The sequence below is a fragment of the Eschrichtius robustus genome, chromosome 10 (assembly GCF_028021215.1).
Source record: "Eschrichtius robustus isolate mEscRob2 chromosome 10, mEscRob2.pri, whole genome shotgun sequence".
NCBI lineage: Eukaryota > Metazoa > Chordata > Mammalia > Artiodactyla > Eschrichtiidae > Eschrichtius > Eschrichtius robustus.
Genome location: NC_090833.1, coordinates 33,683,456 through 33,710,737, shown reverse-complemented (window position 1 = coordinate 33,710,737; position 27,282 = coordinate 33,683,456). Strand labels below are relative to the sequence as shown.

Here is a 27,282-nt window from a genome sequence, read left to right as displayed (position 1 = left end):
TGCCTGACTGGCAGCTGCAGCAGCCCAGCTCCTGGCCATCGTCAGGGGCTGCTCAGTTGTGGGGGAAGGCCAGAGGAGAGGGGCTGTGACCTTTCCACTCCCACCAGGGGCCCGTCTCCTCAGGCCTTTGGAGAAAGAGAGGAGCGATGCTGCCTGGGTCCCTGCTCAGGACTAAGGCCTTACCTGGCTCTCACCTGTTCCACAGCACTGAAGTGTGCCCTGATCCCCAGCCCTGGGCTGGTGGCTGCCAGAAACTGCCGGTGCTGATAGGAGCCAACAGCCTGATCCCTGCAGGCTGGGATGGCCGCTCACCACCTGTTAGGTCTTGGGGGCTTCCTGGGTGCCCACTCCCCACCTGCACTGCCATCGTGGCCAGACCCCAGCCTCTCCCGAGTCCACCCTCACTGGCTGGTCTGGATACCCTCCAAGACCCAGGAGACTCACCTAGCTCCAGGTTGGTCCCCACATCATGGCCCAGCCCTGGGCTGTATGCCACTGGGTTCTGGGGCCTCCCACTCACTGGGACAAAAAGGCTGCGTGCTCCGTGAGCTCTGGTTCTAGGCTATGGTCTTTCCTCGGCTCTTCCTCAGCTCTGTTGAACTAAGTTCCCTCTGAAAGGTCCCCACCTGCCTCAGCTGAACATAGCAGGAAGGTGGACGTGTTAGGAGAGAGAGAGACAGGTGGGCTGGAGTGGACAGGCCGGGCCCTCTGTGTCCACAGCCCAGCAGGTTTGCCCGCCTCAGCGCTCCCATCCAGCCCAGGGCTGCAGGCAGCCATGTAGGAGGTTCCCAGACATGTTCCCTTCAGGGAGTCCCTTCACACTGCCTTTCTAGCAACTTGGTTCTCCAGCTTTTCAGAGACAGAGCATTTTCCCTTTCCATTTTATCTGTAAAAATAGGAACTGGTTGGGTAGATGGCAAGACCAACCCCCTAAGGAAGGACAACAGCATTACCTCGATTGTTCAGAAACACAGATGGGTGAGGTGTGAATGCTGACAATGGTAAGGGTGAGGACTTAACCTTCTTTTTTTTTTTTTTTTAATTTCAAAAATTTCAGACAGGCAAGAACGAATCACATTACTTTAGAGAAGGTGTAGGATGGCCAAGTCATTACCCGTATTATAAAATAAGGATGGAAGAAAAGTAACAGAATAGAGACAGGGAAGGAGCCAATTATTTGGAATTTAGACCTGAGCTTATTCAAAGACCAGATCACACATTCCTAGCCTGTCAGAGTTGCACAGGACCTTACAGATCATTTCATTCATTCATTCATTTGTTCACCTGTTCATTCAATAAGGATTACTGGGCCAGAAACTAAGTATATAATGATAAAAACAAACAAATAAAACAACAACAACAACCAAAACCAGGGTGATCTTTTGGAGTCATCAACTGAGTTGAGAAAACCCCTTTGTAGATGAAGAAACTGAGACTCAGGGCATTAAGGTATTTCTCTCAACCACACCACCCAGCTCCAGAGCTGAGCCTGGAAGTCAAGGCCTTGACCCAGTCCAGCCCTCTCTCCCCCACATCACGCCGCCTGCTCCTCAGAGAGTCTCCTTACCCCAGTCAGGTCCATCCCCGCCCGGGGGGGAAGCTGTCAAAGGGACAGCACACTGGCGGAGTAGCTGACCAGCCTGAGAACTGGCTGATTTCAACACACTTTTAGAGCTAATGGTTGACATGACTGTGAAGACCAATGGTCCCCAAGCCCTTTTGATCATGTCCCCCATCAGAAAAACAATTTTAAACATGAACATATATACAAAACAAGGAAATTTTTAAAAGGACGGTAAGAGATGAAATAATATTATTTTTACCTCATAATGTGGCAGACAAAGCTCTCTTATTTTGGGTTAAAGTATTACTCTAATATGCTTCGCATTATTATATTTGCTTTGACTTATATTTTCTTTGGCATAATCATTTTCAGGCCACTTGTCTATTTTGTAGGGCCAAATTCATTAAGACGCAATAATACAAGTGAGTGAAGTTAGTAAAAACTCGATGATGTAAATTTAACCTGGCAACTGGAAATGGCAATATGTTGCCATAAACTGAAAGCAAGGAATGGGTGAGGATGCCCGGCCAGAAAAGAGGTAACCTAGCAGGTCCAAGACCTGCTGGCAAGGTTCGCTTAAGCTGGTGTCTGAGAACTTGCATTTGGGGAGGGTTCCCACCATTCCCTCAATGATAAGAGTGACTCTGTGCCTGAAGGGTTTGTGCAAACAGTGTGATTTATGCCGCACACCTGCTTTCCTTCTGAGAGCCTGGAATTTTGGTATATGCTCAGTAGAGGGTACCCAGGTGACCGGACCCCAGTAAAAACCCTGGGGGCTGAGTGTCCAGTGAGCTTCCCTGGTACACATTTCATGTGTTGTCACAAGTCGTTGCTGGGGTATTAAGTGCACCCTGTGTGACTCCACTGGGAGAGGCTCTGGGAAGCTTGCACCTGATTCCCTGTGACTTCACCCTGTGTGCCTTTTCACTTTGCTGATTTTGCTTTATGTTCTTTCTCTGTAATTAATCATTGCTGTGAGTACAATTCTATACTGAGTCCTCCTAGAGAATCACTGAACGGGGTGTTGTCCTGGGGATCCTGGACACAATGCCCTGTGGCTGGCTGGTGTCACAGACTGACCAACCACTCCGTTCTCAGGAGAGTTCCTGCATGAGACCACCAGACACACCCACTGGGCCAGGGCCCCGGGGTCAGTCCGAGTATTAAATATTAGTAAAGCTTAATTTCTTTCATTTTTTTTTTTTTACATAAAAAAGTAAACAAAGGCTGTAATATATTCTTCCACAAGATGATCCCAGTGGGTTCACATCCCATTTGGAGACAGCTCTTCAGACAATGATGAAACAACACTAGAAGAAATACTCTGGAAAGCAGGACAGTGGGACCCCTACCAGCAGAGCCACCTACCCCCGGCTGCCTCTGCTCAGGGTCACCCCTGTGCAAAAGGAGGTGTTATTTCTCCCTCCACTCCTCCACCATCATCTTTTTTTGTTTGTTTGTTTTTTTGAATTTATTTTATTTATTTTATTTTTGGCTGCATCGGGTCTTCGTTGCTGCACGCGGGCTTTCTCTAATTGCGATGAGCGGGGGCTACTCTTCGTTGAGGTGCACGGGCTTCTCATTGCGGCGGCTTCTCTTGTTGCAGAGCACAGGCTCTAGGCACACGGGCTTCAGTAGTTGTGGCATGCGGGCTCAGTAGTTGTGGCTCGCGGGCTCCAGAGCGCAGGCTCAGTAGTTGTGGTGCACTGGCTTAGCTGCTCCGCGGCATGTGGGATCTTCCTGGACCAGGGCTCGAACCCGTGTCCCCTGCATTGGCAGGCGGATTCTTAAACCACTGCACCACCAGGGAAGTCCCACCATTGTTTTAAGATGGAAATGGACCCTGGGGTTCAGTCCTGGACCCTCTTTGTCCTAAAAGGGCTCTCCCTGGGTTATCACTCCCACTCTCAGGCTTCAACCATTTTCCTTGTGCTGACAATTCCTTTATCTCTTTCCCTGTTCCTATTTCTCTTCTGAGCTCCAGACCTGCATATGCCACTGTCACTGGAGACCTAGTTGACACTTAGGTGTCCCATAAAACCTTCACACTCCAGAGCCAGAGCTGAGCCCATCAGCCCTTCCGCTGAGTAGCTCCATTTCCTCCCGACTCAGGGATGGTGCCACTATCCACCTGTCACCCAAGTTAGGGACCTGGAAGTCCCCCAGGAATCCTCCCCTACCCTCACTCTCATATTCAGTCCCCAGGCCCATCTCCTTCTGCTGAACCACCCCCAGACCCATTCTCTGCCTTTCCCACGCCCTGAGAGGTGGGGCCCCATGCCTGCACCTCCCAGGTTCCCGTGCCCTCTGGCTTCTGGCTGGATGGAGGGCACCATCAGGAGATCGGAGGGGTCAGGAGAGAGAAGACGGAGTATGTGCTCCCTGCAGCCACTGCTTCTGTGCTGTCTCTGGCTGTAGCTGGGCTCCTCACGTGGCTCTGGCCCTCTCTGGGCTCAGGAAGAGGCCTAGGAGTGGTGAGGGCTTCCTGCGGTTGCCTCAACACCTGTATTTTCTTCCTTAACCCCACCTACACCTCTGTAGGTGGTCCCTTCACTGGAGTCTCTCCATGTGAAGCACCGGGGTGGGCTCTGTTTGCTGCCAGGGCTATGCCTGATGACCAACTTACTCCCGCGTCTCTTGTTAGTACACCCCTCCTCTCTGTTCCTGTGGTGTCATCCAGATTAGTCATTACGAGCAGGGACTCTGGAGCCAGACTGACAGGAGTTCAAGTCCTGGCTTTGTCACTATCTACGTGAACCTGGGCAGATCACATAACCTCCTTGAGCCTCAGTTTCCTCATCTGTGAAATGGGGGTAACTAATGCCTCTGACTTCGTGGAGTGGTTGTGTGGATGAGATGAAAGAAGGTATGTAAAGGGCTGAGGTTCTTAATCAATATCTGATTTTTGTCCACGAGTTCCTTATCACTGCTCACTGGACCACTGCAGGAGCCTCCAGCTGGTCTCCCGCCTCTCCCCTCACCTGCTGCTCATCCATCAAACACCTCCAAGAGGGACTGTTCTCCAGTGCAAATCTAAGCAAGTCTCCTTGAGCTTAAACCCTTTACTGCCCCATTGAGCCCGCAGGTTAAACTCCAGATTCTTGGCAGGGTGTGGCACCCACCACCCACACCTCTCCAGCCACTGCCCACATAGCATTTCACACCCAAGCATTTCCACACTGCTTAAATGTCCCCACACATCACACTGGCTCACGCTGCGGGCCTGGCACTGGCTATTTCCTCCACTCATAATGCCATCTTCTCTCTAAGCTCTTCACAGATTCTCATTTGTCCTCCAAAATCCAGATTCGTGGGCCACCTCCTCTGAGAAGCCCCTCCCAGAGCTTGCAAGGAGGTCACAGCTGCCTCCTCCCTGAGATTTCTGTCCTCATGCATGTTTCTGCTGTGCTGGTCATGCATGTTTCTGAGATGACGTCCACTTGATTACCTGCCTGCCTCTCCCACGAGATGGGTGCAGGGCCTACACTGCCCACCTTTAAATCTCTGGATCCAGCACTGAGGGGGTGACTGGGCTGGGTGGGCCCGCTTAGATGGTAATGAGATCTTTGTCACCAAAAATGTGCAAGCTGAGCTTGAGCAAGCACATGAAAGGAAGACTGCAGACAGAACTGGAGAACTGGATAGCAAAAGAGGCTGAGCTTATGGCCTCAGTGGTCCCTTCCTCGCAATGGAATATGCTGTCTGGGAGGTAGTGAGCTCCCCATCACTCCATGGATTCAAGCAGAGCTTGGAGGACGCCATATCAGGGTGCTATAGGGGCACCTCCTGCGCTGAGGGAAGTTTCATTTGATGACGTCCCAAGTATCTCCCTTCTGGGTGGCTCTATGATGCCAAATAAACTAGAAGGTTCTGCAGGGTTCAAATGATTCTGTTTTCTCTAATGATTACATCACCTCTAATACAAGTCTCTACCGATTCATCAACATAAGACAAACAGCTACTTCACTCTCTCTCCCAAAGTCTTAAACACATTTATTCTAATGTTAATGTCTTTCCTTTTATCTCCTTAGCCATAAAGCCCCCGGCCCCCTCTGCACACAACCTGACATGCAACCATGGGGAAGAGGAATTTTAGGCAGGCAGTGCCCATCTCAGTCTCAACTACGAAAAAGGAAAAAGCAATTAGAGCACATCTCCAGATGGAAGGAAAATCTACACCCGGAACAATTCTGCTTAGCTGCTCATTCAATTGATTTTGGGAAGGCCTGCTTGCCAGAGTGAAGGGCTTTCACGGCTCTTTTGGGGACCGGCAGGAAGAGGAACACACAGCCTCTCTTGCAGGTCTGCTCTGATGATGACTGGGTTGGAGGAATCCTTGTCGGCTGGCTGGATGTTGGGGGGTGAGCCGTTTTCCTGCTGTCCAGAAAGGTTCGAAAAAGGGCCTTTTGTTTCATTCTGACTGTTCACCCCAGACGATCAATAGTGAGAAGGCAGGCAAGGGAGACCCAGACTATCTAAAAGCAAGCCCCAGACCTCCATTACCCTGAGGCGTTACAGTCTGAAGCTGAAAGGTGAGACTTCAGCCTGGGATCTCCAGGGCCTGCCTGTCTTTCTGGAGGGAGAGGTGGTGAAGAGATTCCGAGTGTTTCCCAAGGCAATATGCCTCTGAAGAGCGTGCTCTAGAAATAGCTCCAGAAGACTCTGTCTTACCCAGGGTCCTTTAAGTAAGATCTGCATAGAAAATGCCTTCTAGAGTTTAGAGTACAGCAAAGACTTTCTGGGGGAACAATTCAAGGGCCCACAGGAGATTCTGGGCACAAACAAGGGTACTTTGGGACCCAAGTTAGGGCCAATGGGGCATCTTAGGAGATCTGGGGCAAATCAGAGGAAGCCGCTCACTCTAGGAGGAGGAGTTTCCAACAGGTACCCCCTCGAGGCCCTTTTTGAAAGGCCCCCACCTCCTTAAGACCCTATCAGCTGAAGAACTCTACTCAGAGAGCAGATCGCAGGCTGTATTCAGTTCCTGCCCACTCCTGATGCCAACACCCTTGTGCAGTGCACAAAATGCATAACCGTACTTGGCGGCCTTGGCTCAGGCAATGGAACAGGGAGGAGGCCCTTCTTCCCCTTCCCCACACAACCCTCACAGGTACATCAGTGACTGGAGGTTAGGGAGCTTTCTGGAAGCACAGCATTCTCGAGATGGGCAGTGGTAGCAGGGGGTGTGGGTGTGTGCTGGGGAGGGGGCTGATGTGCACCTCCATGCAGCTCTGTGGACTGAAGGTGTGGATGAGTGGGTGTGGAGGCAGGAGAGGAAGTGAGGTAGGAGGTGTATAGGCCTCAGGCTGAGCAGCTGCAACTGGTCTCCTGCTGATACTTCAAGATAAGAGACCAGCTGGAGCACTGGGCCCGGATTAGGTGAAAGGCAAAGTGACCACAACTTCTTCATTCTTGTGGTCAATAGGATTTCCCAGTCTGACACATGCACAGAAGGGGTCCTCAGTCTAGGAGAGGGACGAAAGGAGGGAGGAAGTGTCGGTCCGTAATGTCCTGCCAACCTCCCAGAAACCTTTGTGCTGGAATCCATCTTGGCTGAGAGATGTGTGGGCACACCAGGAAGGACCCAGTGTCAGATCAAATATGGGCACAAGCGAGATGACTGGCCAGAGACAACTGGAAAACTGCCCCCATATAAGCAACCTAAGCTGCCCCTATTGTGTACAACACACTCCAAGTTCACCTGTGTGCTCTTCCACATGTACTTTGCTTCTAATAAACACTGTCTCTATTTCACAATCTTGGTCTCTTTGCTGAATTCTTTCTTCAAAGAAGACAAGGACTGAGGTCCTTCTTCCAGCCATTCCACCACTGGAATCAGAAGGAGAGATGGATGTGCCACTGAGACTGCAGCTGCTAGGAACTTTGTGAGCAAATAGGAGGCATCTTTCAGGACTTCCATTAATAACTGCAGCTCCTTCTGAGGGGTCTCCTATTCTAAGCCTTCCCTGATTGGTCTCTCCACTCCCTCCCCTAGGCCTGTCTCCATCAGAGCATACAACACACTGAATGGGAGTTATTTGTTTAACTACATCTTCCCATCTTCCTATCTACGCCGCTAACTCCCTGAGGGCAGTGATCTGTGTCCAGCTCTGTGCCTGCAGAGCCTCACACATAGTAGGTACCTGGGAAATGTTACCACACGAATGAATTATAAGACAAGGGCTGGGGCTTGCAGTAATCCACATGAGGGTGTGTGGGATGGGGGGACATCATCTGTACATTTGCTGGAGGGTCTGGGGCGCCCCTGGCACCCTCCTCAGCCCCCTCCTCTGCAAGCCAGAGGTCTAGGGAGCCCTTCACAACTGAAGACCCTTGATGACTAAGAACAAAGGAGATGGGGGTGGGGAGGCTGTGGCCTGTCCAGGACCCTAATTGGCCCAAACAGGACTTGCCAGCACCAGTTCCTTCAGCCACATCCCTAAGTTGATCTAAATCTGCCAGGAAAGGTCACCATCAAACCCTGTGGGCATCCCCTGGCCCCGCTTTCCGGCTACCTTCTGAAATCACAAAGCACTTTACCATATGGCCAGCCACAGCAACATGGGATCACACGCTGAAATAGCCCCCAAACCACATTTTTATATCAGATTATGTCTCAACTGGCTCAAAAAAAAAAAAAAATTTGCCAAGCAAAAAAATATCACTGAAAACATCACTAATTCCTACCACTCTTGAACTTACTGGGAGGCCAGTTGGGTGTTCCCAGGTAACCTTTGTCTTTTGAGTCAGAGTTATAAAATCCTAGCATCTCTGGGAGGGCTGGAAGAGGACGTCGTGCTTCCAAATCCAGTATCCGGACCCCCACTATTCCATCCTTTCCCAGCTGCTGCCTATCCGGAGCTCATTTATATACCTCTTGTGAGCAGGGTGGATGGCTGAGAGCATGCTTCAGGATCCAGAACCCAGCACTCCATCCTGTGATGGGATGGCCCTGCTTCCTGAGATTCCAGGGTGGAGGGCTAGGATCTCCTTTCCTTCTCCAGCTGATTCTCATGGGACAGGGTTTCTGGTGCTTCCATTTCCTTATATCATCAGTCTCCAAGAGACAAACTCAAAAATAAGCATGGGTTCTAATCTTGACCTCACTACTCTAAGTGTGGTCTGTGGACGCAGCATCAGCAGCACCTTGGAGCTTGTTAGAGCTGCGGCACCGCCGGCCACCCCAGACCTACTGAGCCGAAATCTGCATTCACCAAGATCTCCAGGTGATTCACGTGTCCTTTGAGCAGCACTGTCTGTGTGGGCAGAAGTCAGGGCGGTGGTTACTCTTGGGAGGGGGGTGCAGATAGTAACTGGAAGGGGGTAGGAAGGGCTTCTGGGATGCTGGTAATGGCCTGTTTCTTGATCTGGATTCACAGCTGAATCCAGTTTACGAAAATTCATGGAGCTATACGCTTATGAAATGTGTATGTGTATATGTACTCTAATAAAAGGTAAAAAAATAAATAAAGGAGTCAGGAATCTCAGCAAGTGGAGGCAGCTGGGAGATAAAGCTGTGCCACGCTCCTCGGTGCTGCCATCAGAGCAGCCCTGGGCTGAACTGGCTTCTCCTAGTTCTCACATCAGATTCCAGTGACTGGGGACTCATGTCCAAGAGATCCCACCTGCGTCATTCTTACCTCCCTCGCAGCGTGCCCTGAGGCCCCTTTCAGCACTCAAGGTGGCTGAGGTACAGCAGCTTGGCTTTGACGTAGGCCCTGAGTCTGTCCCCGACCCAGATCTAGCAAAGCAAGGACATGTAAAGCTGGAAGTTGCCATGGACATACCTACACGCAATCAACCAGCATCAACCCCAGTTTTCCAGCCTCTTCTTCATGCCAAGTTTGCTCTGCTTTATTAGTATCTCTCTTAGCTGTGTCCAGAGGTGAACACAAGTTATTCAGACATAGTCCCATCATTTACTCATTCATTCATTCATTCATAATGATAATGGCTAGCATTTACTGAATCTTGTTATGTGGCAGGCACTAAGTGCTTTACATGCACTATCTCATTTAACCCTCACAATCCTATGAGTACGCCCATTTTACAGAGGAGTAAACTAAAGCTCAGAGATGTTAAGTAACTTCAAGTCGCACAGCAGGGCAGTAGTGTAGCTAAGGATTTGAATGCAAGCATTCTGACTGAAATTCTCTTATATGCCAGGCACTATGGTATACTTTGGGGATGTATCAAAAATGAATGAATAAATATACTAAAACGACTGAATTATACACCTTAACAGGGTGAATTTTATGGTATGTGAATTACAGTAGGTCTCCGTTTCTGTGGGTTCCACATCTACGGATTCAACCAAAGGGGAGGAAATCGAAAATATTTTAAAAAAAATTCTAGAAAGTTCCAAAAACCAAAACTTGAATTTGCCACACCAGCAACTATTTACATAGCATTTACATTGGATTTACAACTATTTACATAGCATTTGCATTGTATTAGGTATTATAAGTAATCTAGAGATGATTTAAAGTATATGGGAGGATTGCTTATAACCTATGCAAATATTACATCATTTTATATAAGGGACTTGGACATCCTCAGATTTTGGTATCTGCGGGGTTTCCTGGAACCAATCCCCCGCGGATGCCAAGAGACGACTGTATATTCCAATTTTAAAAAACCAGAACAGACAAAAATTTTGGTTGAGATAAATATTGCCCACATTCCTAAGAATTTAGTTTACCTGTTTTTCCTGGTATAAACCAGCTAACAAAAAATCAAAATATTTCTTTAAAAAATGAATGAAATGTCTCAGACATCTTGTAGTCTGACAGAGCTAGTTCCATACTTTGGTCCTGCCACCTAGCCATGTATGACAGAGTTTCGGTTTTCTCTCCTGTGAAGCGGGGACAGTGAACCCTGCCTTGTCAGGTGGTTATGGGGATTTGAAGGAAAGGCTGCACCTGGCGGCTGGCCCAAGGTAAATCACAGCAGAGAACGCTGAATTTTACGAGGGCACAGGCTTGGGGAGCTCACACGGCACTGCTGACCATCTCCACGCCCAGGAATGCCCTGAACGCCCCTGTAGCTGTTGAGACCTGCACTGGATCAAAGGCCCACCTGGGTCTTCTCGTCCTCACTGCAGAGTCCCTTCTTACCCCTCCACGCTCGTGCAGGGGTTTCTGCCTAGGATTCCACAAGGAAGGCAAGCACCTTTTCTCTTCCCCACCCACCTCACTCCCTCTCTGGGCTGCCAGGGGCTGGGATTCCTGAGCTGCGTAATCGTAATCGAGTGTGAGGGCCCTCCCATCCCCCTGGCACGGGGGCTCTGGCCCACGCCCAGCACTGTCCTCATAGGCAGCTTCGTGACCACAGGGGCCATGTTGCTATGGTGATTCCACTACCCACTCAGTGTCCAGGGAGACAGCACGGTGTAGCTGCGAGCTGTTTGCACGACTCGCTGGAACTAGGCTGGGAAGATGCCAGAAAGGGTCAGAGGGAGCGGGGGATGGGAACTGAGTGTGACTGCTTCCCTAGCTCTGTGTGTGTGCACGTGCTCACACATGTGCCCACCCCGCTGTCCGAGTTATAACGGCCCTTCTGAGCAGAGGCACAGCCCCTAGAGAGGCATAATCCCGTGATCGTCACAGGTTTCTTCCTGAGGTGGTGTTTACTGTTTATCACTGTGTTTAGTTTCTATATTGAACACTAAAAGGGAAAAAAGTGGCATTCATATCACAGCAGAACAGACTGAACTGTGACTTCTCTTGCTCCACATCTGAAGCTGGCTTCGTGATCCACCTTGTCCCTTGTCCTGTAAGATTTCCTACAGAAACAGTGTGGGACACCAGGAGATTATACCGTGACAGGGAGAAAGTTGCCCACTGCCCCCTTACTTGCCTTATGCTCCAGGCAGCTCCTCTGAATTGTCTCATTTAGCCCACACCACAGTCCTGCATAGGGATTTGTTGTGCTCATTTCACAGACCACAAAACTGAGGCCCAGAGAGGCTAAGCCACCTCCACAGTCCGGAGGTAGTATGTGTAGGGGGCGAGAGTCAAACCCAGACTGCTGAAGACCTGTGCTCACTGCACTGGTAGCAGTTTACTGGGGGCCTCCTAGGCCCAGAAAGAACACAATCCAAGGCACCAAGTGAAACAAAGGAGCCAACCCCTCTGGCATAGCAGGTGGTGGACAACCCAAATTGCACCCATTGGGGCTGGCACTTAGGCTCTAAATTTAAGAGCTTTTGGTTCCCCTTCCTGAGCACTATTGGGGATGATTAAATAAGTGAGCCCGGTCTTAGCCACGCACACATTTGTGCTGACCCAATTCGATCCACACTAGTTAATCTATGCCTTTTCCCCACAGTCACGAAATGTGGGCTTCCCCTTGCAGAGCCTCTGAAACAGCCCCGACTGCAAATAAATGAATCCTCAGGGTTGGGAGAACCAGGCCCTAACATCTTCAGAGCCCTCATGTTCCAGCTCATGCTGATTTGTAAAGCGCTTTATGATTTATTCATACCGCCTTGCCAGGCTTCTCAGGACAACCTTCCCCTCACGCAAATGAGCGCGACTCCCAGAACAGAATGTCAGGCTTCATTAAGAGAAAACACCCGGGTGTGGGGATGTCCTCGTTTGGGCTCCCTAGCCTGCGTCACCCAGTGTCTGTAGGATTCGGGGCAAACTCCAGGAAGCACCTGTGCTCTGACGGCCTTTGGCTCATGAGCAGGGTGAGATGGCAGGAACTCCCTTCTGGGAGGGAGAGACTCTCCAAGGGCTGGGCCTCATGTCTCTGCACCCAAGACTGGACCTCGGGCCAGTGGATGCATTCCCAGGTGGCAGGAGCCGGCGACAAAGAGCCGGGAGGGACCCGAGTGGAGCTCTGCCCCCGTGATTCTTGGCCAGGAGATCAAGGTGGGCCCCTCAGCTCTCAGGGAGCCACCAAGAGATCAGAGCGCCATGTAAATGAGAAGTCACCAAACCGGCCCCTGGAACCATTTTCATTATTGCCGTTGTCATGGTCTCCTCAAACTTGGGGAGGGCGTCCCCAGGGACAGAGGGAAGAAGGAAACCCCTCGCTTAGCTTCTTCAGGGTGCCTTGGGAGCAGCCCCTCCCTCGGGCCACACTACTGTCCAGGAAAGCTGACCACAGACACACATGGCGCCCATGAGCTCACAAGGCCCCACAGGGCACAGAAGTCATGCTGATGCAGAACTGAAGGGGACCTCATGCGCTTCACACCGTCTCTAGTGAGCAAGACACAAGCTGCGGTCACCATCCTTGTGCCAGAGGGTCACACTTTTGAGGGCACAAACTGCTAACCCACACCCACAGGGACTTTTGAGCAGCTCAGCTTCTTCGGAAGCTGACTCCAGCACTCTGATGCCAGGCACGCGGGGGACTTGTGACTTGACTTCACCTCCTTAACCCCCAGAAGGGCAGAGTGAAACGGGGCAGAATAAAAAACTCTGAGTAGGAAGCTTGAACCAGGTGAGCTCTGGAGCACGTGGGGCCTGACTGCCCTCCAGGTCCACCCCAGAGAGGAAGGATGCCTGAGCACCCCAGGGACCCCCTGGGGTATTGGGGACTTGACCATGCACTTCTCAAGTGGAACCTTTCAAACAAAGTACGTGTTCTGGGGACATCTCATTTGCTTGACAATTCATGCTAAAGCTGGCTATTAACAAGAGTCAGTCCAATGTCATCATCTGCAGGAATCAGGGGAGCATCACCACGTGCTCCAGGGACTTCCCTCCAGTCCACGGGCTGTCCCAGAGTCTGGGGATCTGTCAACTACAAATTGGCACTTGCCATCTACCTCTACAAGGATTAAATCATGTGCTGCTGCAGCTGCTGACTTTCAACACCCCCTGAAAGGAGTTCAGGGTGGAGAGCAGGAATGAGGCACTCTGTGCTCTGGGAAAAACTGGCAGAACAGGTCTTCAGATAGTTAGATATTCTTAGGAGCCAATTTTATGAGTCCAATTCTTTTATCTCCTCATATCTAGAAAAGCACTAAAATCCTTCATGGTGACGTCTGCTCCTCGTGACTAGCAGTAACCTTCTGCAAAAAATCTGTGCTTGGTTGCATGTACTCCCCCCCTTCACCAAAATCACATATATACTGACCTTCCGCGCTGCCTCTTCAGAGCTATCTGAGATGCTGTCTCCCGGGCTACAGTCCTCATTTTGTCCCAAATAAAACTTAACTCACGAGTCTCATTGCGCATTTTTTTTTAAGTTGACAGACCCGATGCAGTCCTGAAAGTCCAAGGTGTGGGTGGTGACCTGCAGCACATTTAAGGGGTCCTCCACTTGTTTAATCCTCGCTGCCAACCTTTACTTTATGATCATCCAGTAGTGGGCGACACTGAGACTACAGAGCAGCAAATATAATCTAAAAGAGACTGCTTTCCAAAAAAGGGCCTATGTTGCTCTTAACACCTTAATAGAAAACAGCAACAACAAAAGAGTTGCTTTTGGATTAATCTGGTCAACACTGATCCTTTGACCATCCCTTCTAGCTCTGGTCCTCCAGGCAGGGAATTGGATGAATTACTGCATGTCTAACCCAGTTTTGAGAGATCACAGTAAAGTCCAGGAATAAATCCCAACTGGCCATCCTCATCCTAAAAAGTAAGCCAATGATACTGTCAACTGAGTTCTACACAATTGCTAACTGCTAACGTACAAGCTCCTTAAAAAGAAAAACAACTAATAACAATAACTAGGCAATGACATTTTTAAACATGTTAATTAATTTTCAAAATAACATTGCTAAAATATAGTAAATAAATTACACTGTTTTGGGCTTCCTTAAATATATGCATTCTCAATGGGGGTGATATAGTTCCCAAGGGGGACAACACTGGTTCTTGAATGTGAAAAAATATTACTCTTTTATATAGAAACTATAGGTATATATACAGTCCATAAACAGCAACACAGTATATCTTTGGTATTGAAATTTCAAGAAGGGATAATTAGAAAAAAAAAGCCTACAAAGGCTCCTTACAGGGGCAATTAGCAAAAAAAGGGTTGAGAAGCACTGCTGTTAAATAGAGACTAAGGAGCACGATCTTTTCTGTACATCTCAAAGTCATCCATACAAACTTCTCTCCTTATATTCTGTGATGGCTGTCAAGGTTGATGGGCAGACTTGTTCCTTCTTACACAGCCCTGACTCTGACCCCAGGCACAGTACCTGGGTGGGCGTTTTTTCCCCTTGCTTTTCTAGGTTATTCAATCATTCTCAGTGGGCTGTCTTCTAGCAACAGCCTGTTAAATCCACGATCTTAATTTTACAGGCAATACTTAAGTCCATTCTGGTCTGAAAGCTATACCACACTGCCCTGTTGAACTGTTTGAATGGCTGAACAAGTTGTCTGCTGCCTGTTCATGTATTTTCACACAGTTCTGGGTTTGTATCTATGTTTTTGGTGATTGTGGTCACCAAGAAAACCTTATATCACAAACCACTGGAATGTGCAGAATGACTTACGGTGCAAAGGGTTTCGAAGGTCTTTTCAGAGACAAAGGACCCATCCAGGCCAAAGAGAAAGATGGATGCATAGGAAAGCATTCCTCCGAGGATGATAAGGTTGTTCATATACGGACTTGACATCTTTATCAGCCTGACAAAAGAAAGAGATACTATAGTTAGCAGAACTGTTAATTTAGCTACTCCTGCAGCAAATATTTTCTGAATGTGTATCTTGTCACCAAGGCTAGAGAGGGAGAGAAAAATGGAAACCCTGGTTTCCTTCACTGCCCCCTCCCCAAGACTGTGCTGCCTCTGACGGGCTGTTTCCCCCTCACTATATGACCATGATGCTATCGATTTCTAGTTGTTGATTTTCCTGTCTTCTCAGTCAAGTTCACCTATCACTTCTCCGGGGACAGCTTGTATTGCCGGCTTCTTCAACCATTAATTTTTAGTTTACACAAAGATGTTAAGTCAACAGTTTTTTTTGGCTGGGGCTGGGAAGACAGCCAGATCTAGAGAATTCTAATCTAAGTTCAGCAACGTTCCACAGTGATGGGAGAGATGGCCATACCACACCTTCCCGTGCTGAGTGGATCAGGTCTAGGAGAGACCGTACAGGTGAGAATTCAGGGCTGCTCGGAATTGTGGTCCTCAGGTGGTAAGCGAGCATCCACTTTGGCTGCCTGAAGCTCACACTGTCCTGAGCGCGAAGAGGGCCACACGCATGGTACCCCCCGGTACCAGGTGATGGAGGTGGACAATGGAGTCCCCACCCCCATCCTCCCCCTGTCTTCACCAGGCTGTGTTAAACCATCAGCCAACTGGAATTTACTCTCAGGTGTGTCTGGCTCCTCCAGCACAATCTGTTCAGAATGTCTTGGGTTTTCAGGTGTCCCCAAGGTCCAGGTGCTCTTTTGCAGATTGTAATTATGGTCAGTTGTTCCCTGAGCATTTTCTTTTGCATTCTGCAGTTCTATTAATCCTTCCACATTTAAAAACTCAGTGTCAAAGTAGTAGAGAGATAAAAAAGCTGGCTGTAAATTGTGGACCCCTCATGGGCTTTTGAATTGGAAGCCCTGAGTCCAGCAAGCGCCCCTGCGACCTCATGAGGTGCACCCTTGGCAAGTCAATTAGCCGACTTGAGTTTCCTCGCCTATAAAAGCACATATACCACTGCCTAGGACACATGTGAAGCTGAGAGGGGACTGGGTTCCTGAAGGTCCTTTTGCAAACCATGAACCGCTAAGGCCCCTTCATTCTTATTACCATAGGAAGCAAGGAGGGGAGAGGCCAGGAATTGAGGCAGGCTTCCTGGATGGGGTAGACCTTAAAGGATGAGTAGCATTAAGGAGGATAGAAGAGAGGGGGATTTGAAACCACAGTGACATTTATTTTCTATCTCTTTGTAGATTTTTTAAATCTGCAAAGCCAGTCAAAAAATTCACACAGGGACTTCCCTGGTGGCGCAGTGGTTAAGAACCCGCCTGCCAATGCAGGGGACAAGGGTTCGAGCCCTGGTCCGGGAAGATCTCATGTGCCTCCGAGCAACTGGGCCTGTGCGCCACAGCTGCTGAGCCTGTGCTCTGGAGCCCGCGAACCACAACTACTGAGCCTGCGTCTGCAGCTACTGAGGCCCGCGTGCCTGGAGCCTATGCTCCGCAACAAAGGGAGGCCACTGCAGTGAGAAATCCACGCGCTGCAGCCAAGGGGCGGCCCCCGCTCACCGCAACTAGAGAAAGCCCGAGCACAGCAACGAACACCCAGCACAGCCAAAAATAAATAAATAAATAAATAAATAAATAAATAAATAAATAAATTTATTGGAAAAAAAAATTCACACGGAAGCCAGCCTTTTGGAAAGAGTAATGGTAATTCCCCCCCAGGAGGCCAAGAGGGGGTAGTTAGGAATTAAAGGAGTACAGTCTTAACGACAGGGACAACTTGCTGTTATGACAAAAACTACTGCAGCTTTCAGGAAGGGAATCTAACATTAAGAGCTGACCATGTGCCCAGGGCCTTGTGCCGAGTGCTAACATGCATGGTCATCATTTAAGGTTTGTACGGAGTAGATGAGAGTTGCTTCAATTTTTTTTTTTGAGGCAATATATGTGTTTTCAGTGATAAATAAAACAACAGGTGAGTACAACTTTTTGTTCTTCAGGAAACAGGTTTGACCTAAGCAGCTGCTACCAAAAACAAAAACAAAAGGAAAACAAACCCCAAAACGACAACAAAAGTTCTAGAGCCGCCAAGTTCCTCCTTGGCAAGCAGGGAGAGAGAAGTACCTCTTCTCTTGGGATTGCCCTTGTCCCTGCAGCCCAGGAGGTTGCCCTGTGTGTCTTCTGGGCAGTACAGTAGAGCTGCGCCGCCTGTGGGGGGCACCAAGGCTGTGCCCCCGCGAAGGCCCACACTCTGAGCCCTGCTCAGCCACTCCCACAACAAGGCAGGGAGCAGGGTTCAGGAATTTGCTATGGAAACCAAAGAAGCTGGCTGTGCTCAGCAAACACCACCGCCTGGGGCAGTGGCCCGTACTACCCATGGCTGGCCAGAATAAATCGGAAAGCGAGTTGCTCTCCTCGGGAGAGGGAAGGGCACGCGTGGGGGAAAAGGAATCAAGGCCAGAAACCCAGGGGATAGGCTCTGCTACACGCAGCAGTGCGGGCCCGGACAGGGCCTTCCAGCCCTCCGACATCGAGCCAGCGCTCTCATGTGCAATTGCGGTCGTTATTCGAGGGTCAACCGAGATGATGAAGGAGGCGCTTCCTGGGCTGTGATATGCTGTATGGATGGGAAGTGCCCTTACTGAGCTCAGTGATCTCCCTCTGGCAGTGCTTCCTGAAGATGCTGGTGGGTGGGGCAAAGACGTTTGGGGAATTCTGCTTCTATACTTCTCCTCCTGGACCACCCCACAGTGCACATGCATGGCCAAACTTCCAAGAAGACCTGTGGACTTGGATCCTTCAATTTTGTTTAAGCCAGACTTCCTGTGCAAGCAGCACTCCTGCCTCTGTGTGTGTGTGTGTGTGTTTGTGCGCTCGCACACACACACACTCACATGAAACATCTAATGACATCCCAGTGACTAAGCGGCACACTTTGGAAAAGTGCCCTAATAACTTCTGTGGCCCTGGAAAACGTATTATGTGATGCTCCTACACTTTGTGTATGAGGCTTGTCTATCCAGAAAGCACTATCCAAGAGGAGGGCATGAGTGGCTTACTTCTGATTCCGATTCTTGATGTTGAAGAAGAGAAAAGCGCTGGCCATGATCATTCCCAGGATGGTAAGGGCGGAGAGGATGCTGTAGAGAGGTAGGGAGATCTTACGAAGCTGTTCCAGGACGATGGTCTTGTCTTTTGGTGGTTCGGATCCTAGAAGATGAAGGAAAAGGCATCAGCTGAGCTCCGTGCACAGTCAGTCCCCGAGAACATCCTTGACTGGATGCCCTTGACATCCGCCACCTGTGCACAAACTGTGCAGGACACATCACTGGGCGAGCGGGCTCCAGCGGTTGGCCAGCAGGGAGCCTAAGCCAGGACTTATTTCTTTCTCTAAACAGAATCAATAAGGGATTCGTGATGCATTTAATCGCCATTAGAAGACTAGAATTTGGTCTAATTACCATGTTGAAAACCCATCGCCATTTATGCCCCAAAGGTACCAGTGGCTTAGAAGGCGCAGGGCTGGCTGCTGTGAGTAGGTACCACTGGTTGCCTTTGGGGGTGAGGAACTTGGCTTGGGCTCTCAAGGACCCTGCTCCAACACATGATAATGGCCACCCCTCAACAGGGTGGAAACCTTGCCTCTCAGTTCCGTGGAGACATATATGTGCTCTGGCTGCGGATTTTCTGCCTCAAGGTCATTATGCTATAAAAGCTCTTTCTGGTTTTCCATTTTCATAAGACTTACTGTGGGAGGCAGAAGCTACTGGCATGCCTTCCCCTCCCTGCTGTGCCAAGATTGGACAGAAACTGTGGGATCCCATCCCGCTGTGTGACTGTAGAGATGTCCCTGCTCATTCTTCAAGGGCACCAGGCACCTGGGGGAGACCTGAGGGCCTCAGAGCAAACTCATCTTTATGGATGGTGGCAAAATTGTCCTGATTTCCAGGGTACAGGCTGGTTTGGGAGGAAAGATGCAGGGACACCCTTTCCTCACCTGCCCACCTCTCGTTTCTTGCAGATCCCTTTTTTCTCAGCTGCTATTTCAGGTCAGGTTTCTGCTGTGGAATTGTGACACTTTGGAGCTTTTCCCTCCAGTGTGGAATCGGTCAGATGTTCAAGAGTGGCCAAACCTGGGAGACCCACCAGGGGTCATGATGACCCCACCACAGTTGTGCCACGGGTGCCAACCTAGGTTATGCCTCCGTTCCCAGGAGACGGGCAGAGGATGGGCAGATGTGGTGGCAGGGATTGAGAACTCCCCTGCACATCTGTTTAAAAAACTCTGCTAGCAAGTTCAAATGTGTTTGGAAACGTTCAGTGGATAAAGAGAGTCTGAATCATCTAAGCAGTAGAGGGAATTGTCAGGTTCCAAACAGCTAGAAACCTGCTGGCTTGATTAATGTAAAGCATTAAGCACTTACATGCAAAGTAACACTTATAAGAGTGGCCTCAGGGGCTGAAAGTCAGGGCAAAAGCAGACTCAAGGTGATACAGGTAACACCATCTCTTGCTTCCAGAAGTAAAAGCTCAACACCTGGAAATTTTTCCTCCTACTCTCCATCCTCCTCCCCCCTCCCCCCACATAGCTTGGGCTGCATTAGGCACCTTCTGGATCCCAAACACAAGAGCTGTGAGTGCCCATGAGTTCTTGGTGGAAATAAGCTCCTCTTTGGGCACTAAGCAAGGGGGCTAGATTTGGATCAAAGGTTATGTGACTACTATAACCACTAGTTTGTGTAGAAACAACTTCAGAAAATCAACATCTCCTCTTATTCCACCTTGTCTTCCCCCAAAATGGCACCTTCTCACCGTGCATCTTAGCTAAGTCATTATGGAAGCCAAATGGTAACAGCTTATCAGAAGTGTTAGTAACAGCAGCAGTCCTGTTTCTTGCTCCCCACCCAATCCATTCATTCATTCTTCATCCATTCATCACCATCCTTCCTTCATTCGTCCTCATTAATGATGGGCATCATCATTGATAATCACCTTCCAACTGTCAGGCCTGGTGTGGGGCACCAGTGGTTCAAAGATAAGCAAGACACAGTTCCTGTCCTCAGGGAACTGACACACTAGCCATGTTTTTTTTAAAAAAGGCAGCAGCAAGCACATTTATTGAATGCTTACCATGAGCTGAGCACTTTAATAGAGATTTTCTCACTTGATCTAAGAGTCTCATGGGTAGAGAAGATTACTCCCATTTTACGGGGTGAGGGAATATTTTTTTAGGTGTTAAGAGGCTTTTATAGCTAGTAAGTAGCAAAGCTGGCCAGATTTGAACCCAGATCTGCCTAGCCCTGAAGCCTGTGCCTTAATCACTATGCAAACTGCCTCTAGCGATGGGGTCCAGGTGGTGTGAGAACATCAGGCCCAGGGAGGCCTGAGCAGGAAGCAGGGAGCCGAGTGCAGTTCCGCCAGATGGGGTCAGGAAAGGCTACAGAATGGAGATGATGTGGGAGCTGAGTCTTGACAGGAAGATAAGTAGTTGGCTGTTCACTAGGAAGACATGGAAGAAAGGGCATTCTGGGCGGACGGCCCAGCACAGGCGAAGGCATGGTGGGGTCTCGGCACATTTGCAGAAATGTCAGCAGTTTGGCTGGGGAGACCTGAAAGAGGAGGCAGAGAAGTGGGGCGGGGTCCCCTCCTGGAGGTCTTAGAACCACCCCAGGGAGAGGCCCCTCGCTGTGAGCAATGGGGACTGTGTGGGCCTCTTCAGTGTGACATGACAGCTGAGGGCAGAATGGACTTGAGGGGGTTAGACTGGTGATGGGTGGGTAAAACCCATGGGGGGCTGGTGCAGGGGTCTGGGTGAGAGTTGAACCCAGGCAGGGTGTGGACAGGAGAGCTGGGTTCTGCCCAGGTGTCCTGGCTCGGCTCTGGGTTCAGAGACTGGTTATCCACCCTCCGGGCGGTGCAGGGAAGCCCTGAGAAGCAGGAGGCAAGCCTGGAACAGCTGCTGCCTCAGTGTTATCCTGGCCTCGTGCTTCCTAACTATAACTAGCTATTGTCCTGGCTGGGTTTTTTGTTTTTTTATTTATGTTTTTCCTCTCAGTTCTGTTTTGTGTCTCTTATTTATTTTCTGTTTGAATTTTTCTTTCAATTTGTAAACCCAGAATTCTTATTCAGCAAACCCAGATCTCCTGCGTCCAGGAGCAAATAGCCCTATCTTGGGGATCAGACTCTCGTGGTTAGAACTGACTTTGCCTCTCACAGGCCGTGTGAATTTGGAGTTTTCTGATCCCTTTTCTCATCTGTACAACAGGGATGACAGGACTTATCCACCCACTTTCAGAATTTTTCTGTGGCTCCATGAGGTAATAAGTGACTACGGGCTTGGAGACAGCTCCCTCAGGTGGGACTGTGAAGACCACACCTCCTCTTTGAGGCCACCTGGAGCTTTGTGGAATCCCCTAGATCCAAAATCTAACCAAATGGTTCATGGGAGAGCCTTCTTTGGTGGCCTTGGATTTAAGAAGGAACTCCAGGTGCAGAAAGCCAGCTCTCTGTTCTTTGCATTCCCAGTGGAATCAAAGTAACAGCATCTGGATGCTATGGGTATGGCAGCTGCCTCCACAGCCACCCTGTGACGAGGCTGTCCATCTATCCACCCATCCACCCATCCACACATGCATCCATCCATCCACCCAGTTCCTCACTGACTCATATGCTCACCCTTTCATTCATTTATTCACCCACCCACTCATTCATTTACTTGATCAATCATGTATTATTTTTTCATCACATATCACTGAGCTCCCAACATGTGCCAGACCCTGGCTGGTGCCAGGAATTTAAACTCAAATAGGATCCAGTCAGGGAGCTCACGGTCCAATAACCTACTAATTTCAATGCAAAGTGACAGTGGCCATGAGAAAAGCAGAGACAAAAGACTGTGGAAGCAAAGAGAAGAGAGCCGTTAACTCAGTTGGGGGGCATCAGGGAAGGCTGAACAGAGGAGGTGTCATTTGATCTGGGTCTCGATGTTGAGGAGAAGTTCTCCAGCAGAAGAGAGGGAATGGTTTTCCAGGAAGAGCAGGAACCCAGCTCCCACGTGAGTGATGGTTTCCTGTCCTCAGTGAGCGAGTGCATGGATTGAGAGGAGAGGATGTTCCCTCTTCCCCACAGAGCCAAGGACTCTGAGCTTATCCACAGCCCTCAGACAATATGCAGGCCTGGGAGCACCTGAGCAGGCCCCCTCCTCTGAGAAGCCCACCTGCCTTACCTTGGAACTTAATGGTGTCGTTGATGATCTCCAGCGTGTCAGCCACAGCATTGTATTCTCCCACCTTCACCTCCCTGCTGTCTGCGGGGAGCAAGAGACAGTGGCGGGTTAGATCCAAGTCCTGTGTTTGTCTGGGTGTTCCTGTCCCAGCTCTTGCTGCCCCACAGGCTCTGGCTATATTCTTGCAGGCTTTTCCTTTCCCCAGTGCCTTTTCCAGGTAGAATCACAAAACCTCCACCTTGATCTGGGCTGGAACAAATACTCTCTCACATCGTCTCATCAACTGGTCACCCATCCTTTGCTGTACATGTATAGATGGGGAGCCTACTCCCCCCATAACTGGATTCTCTGCCTGTTACCAAGTCTTTCCAGGGTCATTAGCTGAATGGTCTCTCTGTAACTTTCCTCTGTCATCTGGCTCTGCCCTCTAGGACTGCATGGACCACTCTGCTCCCCCTGCCCCAGGAGAGCCCTAGAGACTTGAAGACAAAAACACATCATCCCTCTGGCAGTAAGCCTCCCACCTTACTGAACATCATTTCTATTTCCCACCCCATCCAGGCCCTGGGGGTGGGCAGAGCAAAGACGCTGCCAGAGACTGGGAAAGAGGGGCCAGGATGCCAGGACAGAGTGGGCATCCTGGAAGCCAAGGAAAGGGACAGTTTCACAAGGGAGCTGGCCAGCAATGCCACATGCCACCAAGACAGGGACAAGAAGGCCTTTGAACAGAGGGTCCATTCAAGGCTTGTGAGGGAATATTGATGACAGGTGAAGCTGATTCAGGGAAAGGTGGGGTTAGAGGCAAAGAGCCAAAGGCAAGGAGTAGAGAGTGGGGCCCCCAGGGTAGAGCAGTCTTGGACAAGGTGGCGAGTGGGCAGGGAGGGGCCAAGGGGATTCACTTTTAGATGTCTTTTCTTGTTTAGTTCTCACAGTTGTGTGCAGTTAAGTGGTTTCAGTCCCACTTTACAGATGAGGAAACCGAGGCTCAGGCAGGTTGTGGCTTTGCCCAAAGCCCCACTGATACTAAGAGCAGGGTCCAGGTTCAAACCCAGGACTGTTCCCACAGCCGTGCTCTTCCCTGACATGCGGCTGCCTTAATGGGATCCCTGAGAGGTGACAGTTCTGGGCTGAGTTCCACAGGGAACCTGTGGAACAGGTTCCACCTGTGCCTCCTGAGTGTAATAACTACAGAGAGGAGTGCCCACCTGCCCACTGTCAGGGCAGGCAGGTACTCAGAGCTGCAGACCCTGGTTCTCAAATGCCCAGGGGTTATAAAGCGACACAGCAGCAGGAATTCCAAGCATGTGGCCAGAGGAGCTGCCTGCTGGGCCTCTGGCTCTAAGTGAATGTCTCTGCAGAGACGCAGATGCTCTGCTGGTTCCTTACAAGGATTCAGGAAACGGAACAGGGGATCCTATAGGCCACACTTCTGCCTGCGTTCTTTTAACTGTGGGGTGGAAAACAGGGCTGTAAAAGTCACTTCCTTCTCCCTGCAAAGGTCTCCCTGCCATTTGGGAGGCCTCATGCTGTGTAGGCGTCTGTCACTTGCGGGGGTCACCCAGCTCCTAAATGTCACATCAGCAGACTCTGCTGGGAGCTCCAGCATCCCTGCTCTGGCCTTTTGAAGTCTCAGCCATAATCAGCTCCTAGTGCTCAGAGGAGGAGGCCCTGATTTATTTATTTGGTGTGGGGAGGCAGCACATGAAATATGCAGGCTGACCGGAATAAATCATCAGGAGCCAGGAGGTGGTATGGCTGGCAACTCACCACGCCCCCAGCCACACAGCCCGCCCCTCTGACTCATACACCCGCTGTGCCGTCCATCTCATGGCACTGCTTCCTGCGATGACCGTAACTGCCATAATCTCTCCCTGGGGGCAGTGCTTGGAGGCTGGGTGGGGCGGGGGGTTTCACACATTCCTGCATTCAGGGTTCCATAGCAAACCTTGAATCAGGCATAATTCACCCCAGTTTACAGGTGAGGGAGGAGCTTCATGTCAGTTAAGTGAAGGCTCAGAGCCAAGTGCTGGGCAGCGACCAAGCGGGTGACTGAACTTGACTCCCCTAGTTCTAAATTCAGAGCATTTTCCACACCCGTACTGAGCAGGGCTGCTGGTCATTCAGCCCATACTTACTGACAGCCTACTGCGTGCCAGGCCCAGGTATTTCATAATAAAGAATCCCTCAAAAGCAGCAGCGTAGGTGGAGGAAGCTTAGCTTATGTCCTCATCCTTGACCAAGCTGACCTTGGACATCTGGGCGATGAAGGATGTTTATACTAAATCCCTTAGTTTAATCACTTCATTCATTCATTCAATAAACATTGGGTGCCTGTTATGTTCTAGGCTCTGTGCTGAAGGCTAGAATTACAAAGATTAAAAAATAATTCATAATCTCTGACCTTGTAATTTAGTGACTGCAGCCTCACCCAGCCCTACCGGGTGGGTAAAATTATTCCCATATGCCAGTAATATTTCCCTTCTAGCCTGTGTCCTGTGAGTGGATGGCTGTATCGGTAAAATTTCAACTTTCAGAGTGCCTATGAGGACTAAAGAGGAGACTATAGGCAGTTTCTGGCTTGGGGCCTCACAGTAAGTGTTCAATAAATTGTAGTTATTTGAGTCACGACAAAAGTAACTGTGAGCTACTTGTGAGGTCCCCAAACACTCCCTGTGTTTTCTTACTACCACTGTTCCCCACAATGGTCCCTCTGCTTGGAAGGTAGCTTTCCCCTTCCTCTACCAAACCAACATGTCCAAACCCTATCCACCTCTTCCAGGAAGGCTTCTCTGAGTACTGTTCGTCCCCAGCTGCTGTGGGCTCAAGGCATGGGTGATATGTGAGAAGCTGTGTTGCAGTCATGCCCTAGGTGTGCCCAAGCCTTATGATTCCTGCCAGCCGGTCAGTTCCTGAGTGGAACCTGAAGTCTCGTTTCTGAGGTCCCAGGCAGCATAGGGTCGCATTCCCTGCACTTTGCCCAGGGCCCCTCCTGGCTCTGCAGGGGAAGGATGGTGTCCCCTGTGTTCTTCCTTTCACCCATGGCCCAGCCAGGTGGTGACCATGATAGGTGGGCACTTTCAACTTTTAACTCTTGGGTTCCTTGGTAACTCTGTTGTGCAAAGAACATCGACCACTTATTCGGATACAGACGTGAAGACTGCGGAACAGGGGATTTGCGGACAGACTAGAAAGAGGATTCATGGGGGCAGCAGAGGGAGAGGGGCTGTGGCGTTGAGTCTGTCACTGGCCACCCTCCCTGCCCCGCTAGCCCTGCTGTAGGTTGCCACTGACTTATCGTGTGACCTTGGACAGATGATTCCCTTTCTCTGGGCCTCAGTTTCTCCATCTACAAAGTGCACCGCAGGGGTTTGAATAGTTCTCAGTCCTGGCCAGGCACTAGAGCCACCTGGGGAATTTCTAGAAAATTCAGATGCCTGGGTCCCAACATGGATCCATTATATTAAAACCTCTGGGGGGTTGAGGAGTGAACCCTGGGTGGCCATATTTTTAAAAGTTCCCTAAGTTGACTAACGCATAACTAGAGTTGAAAACCACTGGATTAGACCAAGGACCCTGCAACACTGACACTTTCTGTTCTCAGAGGCTCAAAATACTATAAAACGAAGAGCCCCTTTTCCTGCAGAATAATACTCGTTCCTTGTTGTGGTGCAAAAAAAAAAAAAAAAGAAAAGAAAAAAAAGGATTCTCTTAAAAAAGTGCATTCTTTCTTTTTCTTTATTTCCAACTTTGGATTTGGATGATACATAAAGAAAATAAGTCCTATTGGTGAAAATTAGGCTGCCAAAAAAGTCCAGTCTGAAAATACTCCCTGGCTGTGGGCCTGAGAGCATCCTTGAGACGGGGCTGGGGAACTGCTTCAATCACAGAGCGGTCCTGCCTCCCTCCCGTATCACAACCCCTGGGTGGGAGAGCTGGGTGTAGGGTCACCAACCTCCTGCTGCAGCTGGTCCCCACACCCTGCTTCCTGGGCTCTACTCCCCTCACCCCCAAATGCTCATCCTTCCTCAACTGACTCTAGGTCTGCATTGAGGGGAGTATGCGTGTCTTTTACAGTTTAATTGTTGTTGCAAACATACAGAAATGTAAAACTCTGAGGTGTAAAACAAAAGACAACCTTGGCTCAATGAACATCAAAGATTCTATAAAATTACTCCATTCTAGGACTCCCTAACAAAATCCCAGACTCAGGGAAAGGAAAGAGCTCTGGCTGGAGGACAGGGCCCCTGGAATGGGTCTTGGTTTTGCCATCTCCTCAGTAAGGAGCCCCAGGGAAGTGCCATCCTCTGCCTGGGTCTTGATAAAACAAGTGGGCTAGACGGGGAAATCTCTGTGCCCTCCGGCTCTCGTTCCATGATTCTGCAACTGCTTTGAAGGGTCTTCCTCACTCCAAGCTAAAGTCTGCTCTCCGAGACTTGCCCTCACAGTCCTAGCTCCGCCTGGGGGCCACACATCACAGCAACTCCTGCTCCTGGCCGTGCTTCAGAGATGGGAACACTGCGATTTTGATTTCGGGCCTTGATTCTGCTTTTCTCCAGCTGGCCAGCCATTCCCCAGGAAGTGATTTTTCACTCCCCTCACCCACCCTGCCCCTGTGGACAGGCCCTAGATGGTCACTCTCCTCCCACTGGGTGGAAACAGGTCTGAGCAGCACCTCTCAGCATCATCAAGCAGAGAGCGACTGTGCTCCCTTGGCCTGGATTCTCCCTCACACTCGTCTCTATCCACAAACAGTACGCCACTGCCGCATTTTCAATAAGTTAACTTCACTGACCTTTGTTTTGAGACTTTTAACAGACTAGGTGGACAGTGGCCAAATGCCCCAGGAGTATAATAATCCTGCCAAGGGTAGATCTGTCCAGTG

The 27,282-nt window shown here is 49.9% G+C and overlaps 1 protein-coding gene across 1 annotated transcript in view; it reads right to left on the bottom strand.

Moving 5' to 3' along the window:
* Positions 1-27,282, bottom strand: part of GABBR2 (gamma-aminobutyric acid type B receptor subunit 2) — a 361,415-nt gene that overhangs the window by 62,247 nt on the left and 271,886 nt on the right. The window contains exons 9-11 of the mRNA XM_068551919.1: positions 22,401-22,481; positions 18,235-18,385; positions 15,030-15,162 (exon numbers count right to left, since the gene is read on the bottom strand). Of these exons, the coding sequence (XP_068408020.1) occupies positions 15,030-15,162; positions 18,235-18,385; positions 22,401-22,481 (365 nt within the window). The remainder of the gene's footprint in view (positions 1-15,029; positions 15,163-18,234; positions 18,386-22,400; positions 22,482-27,282) is intronic.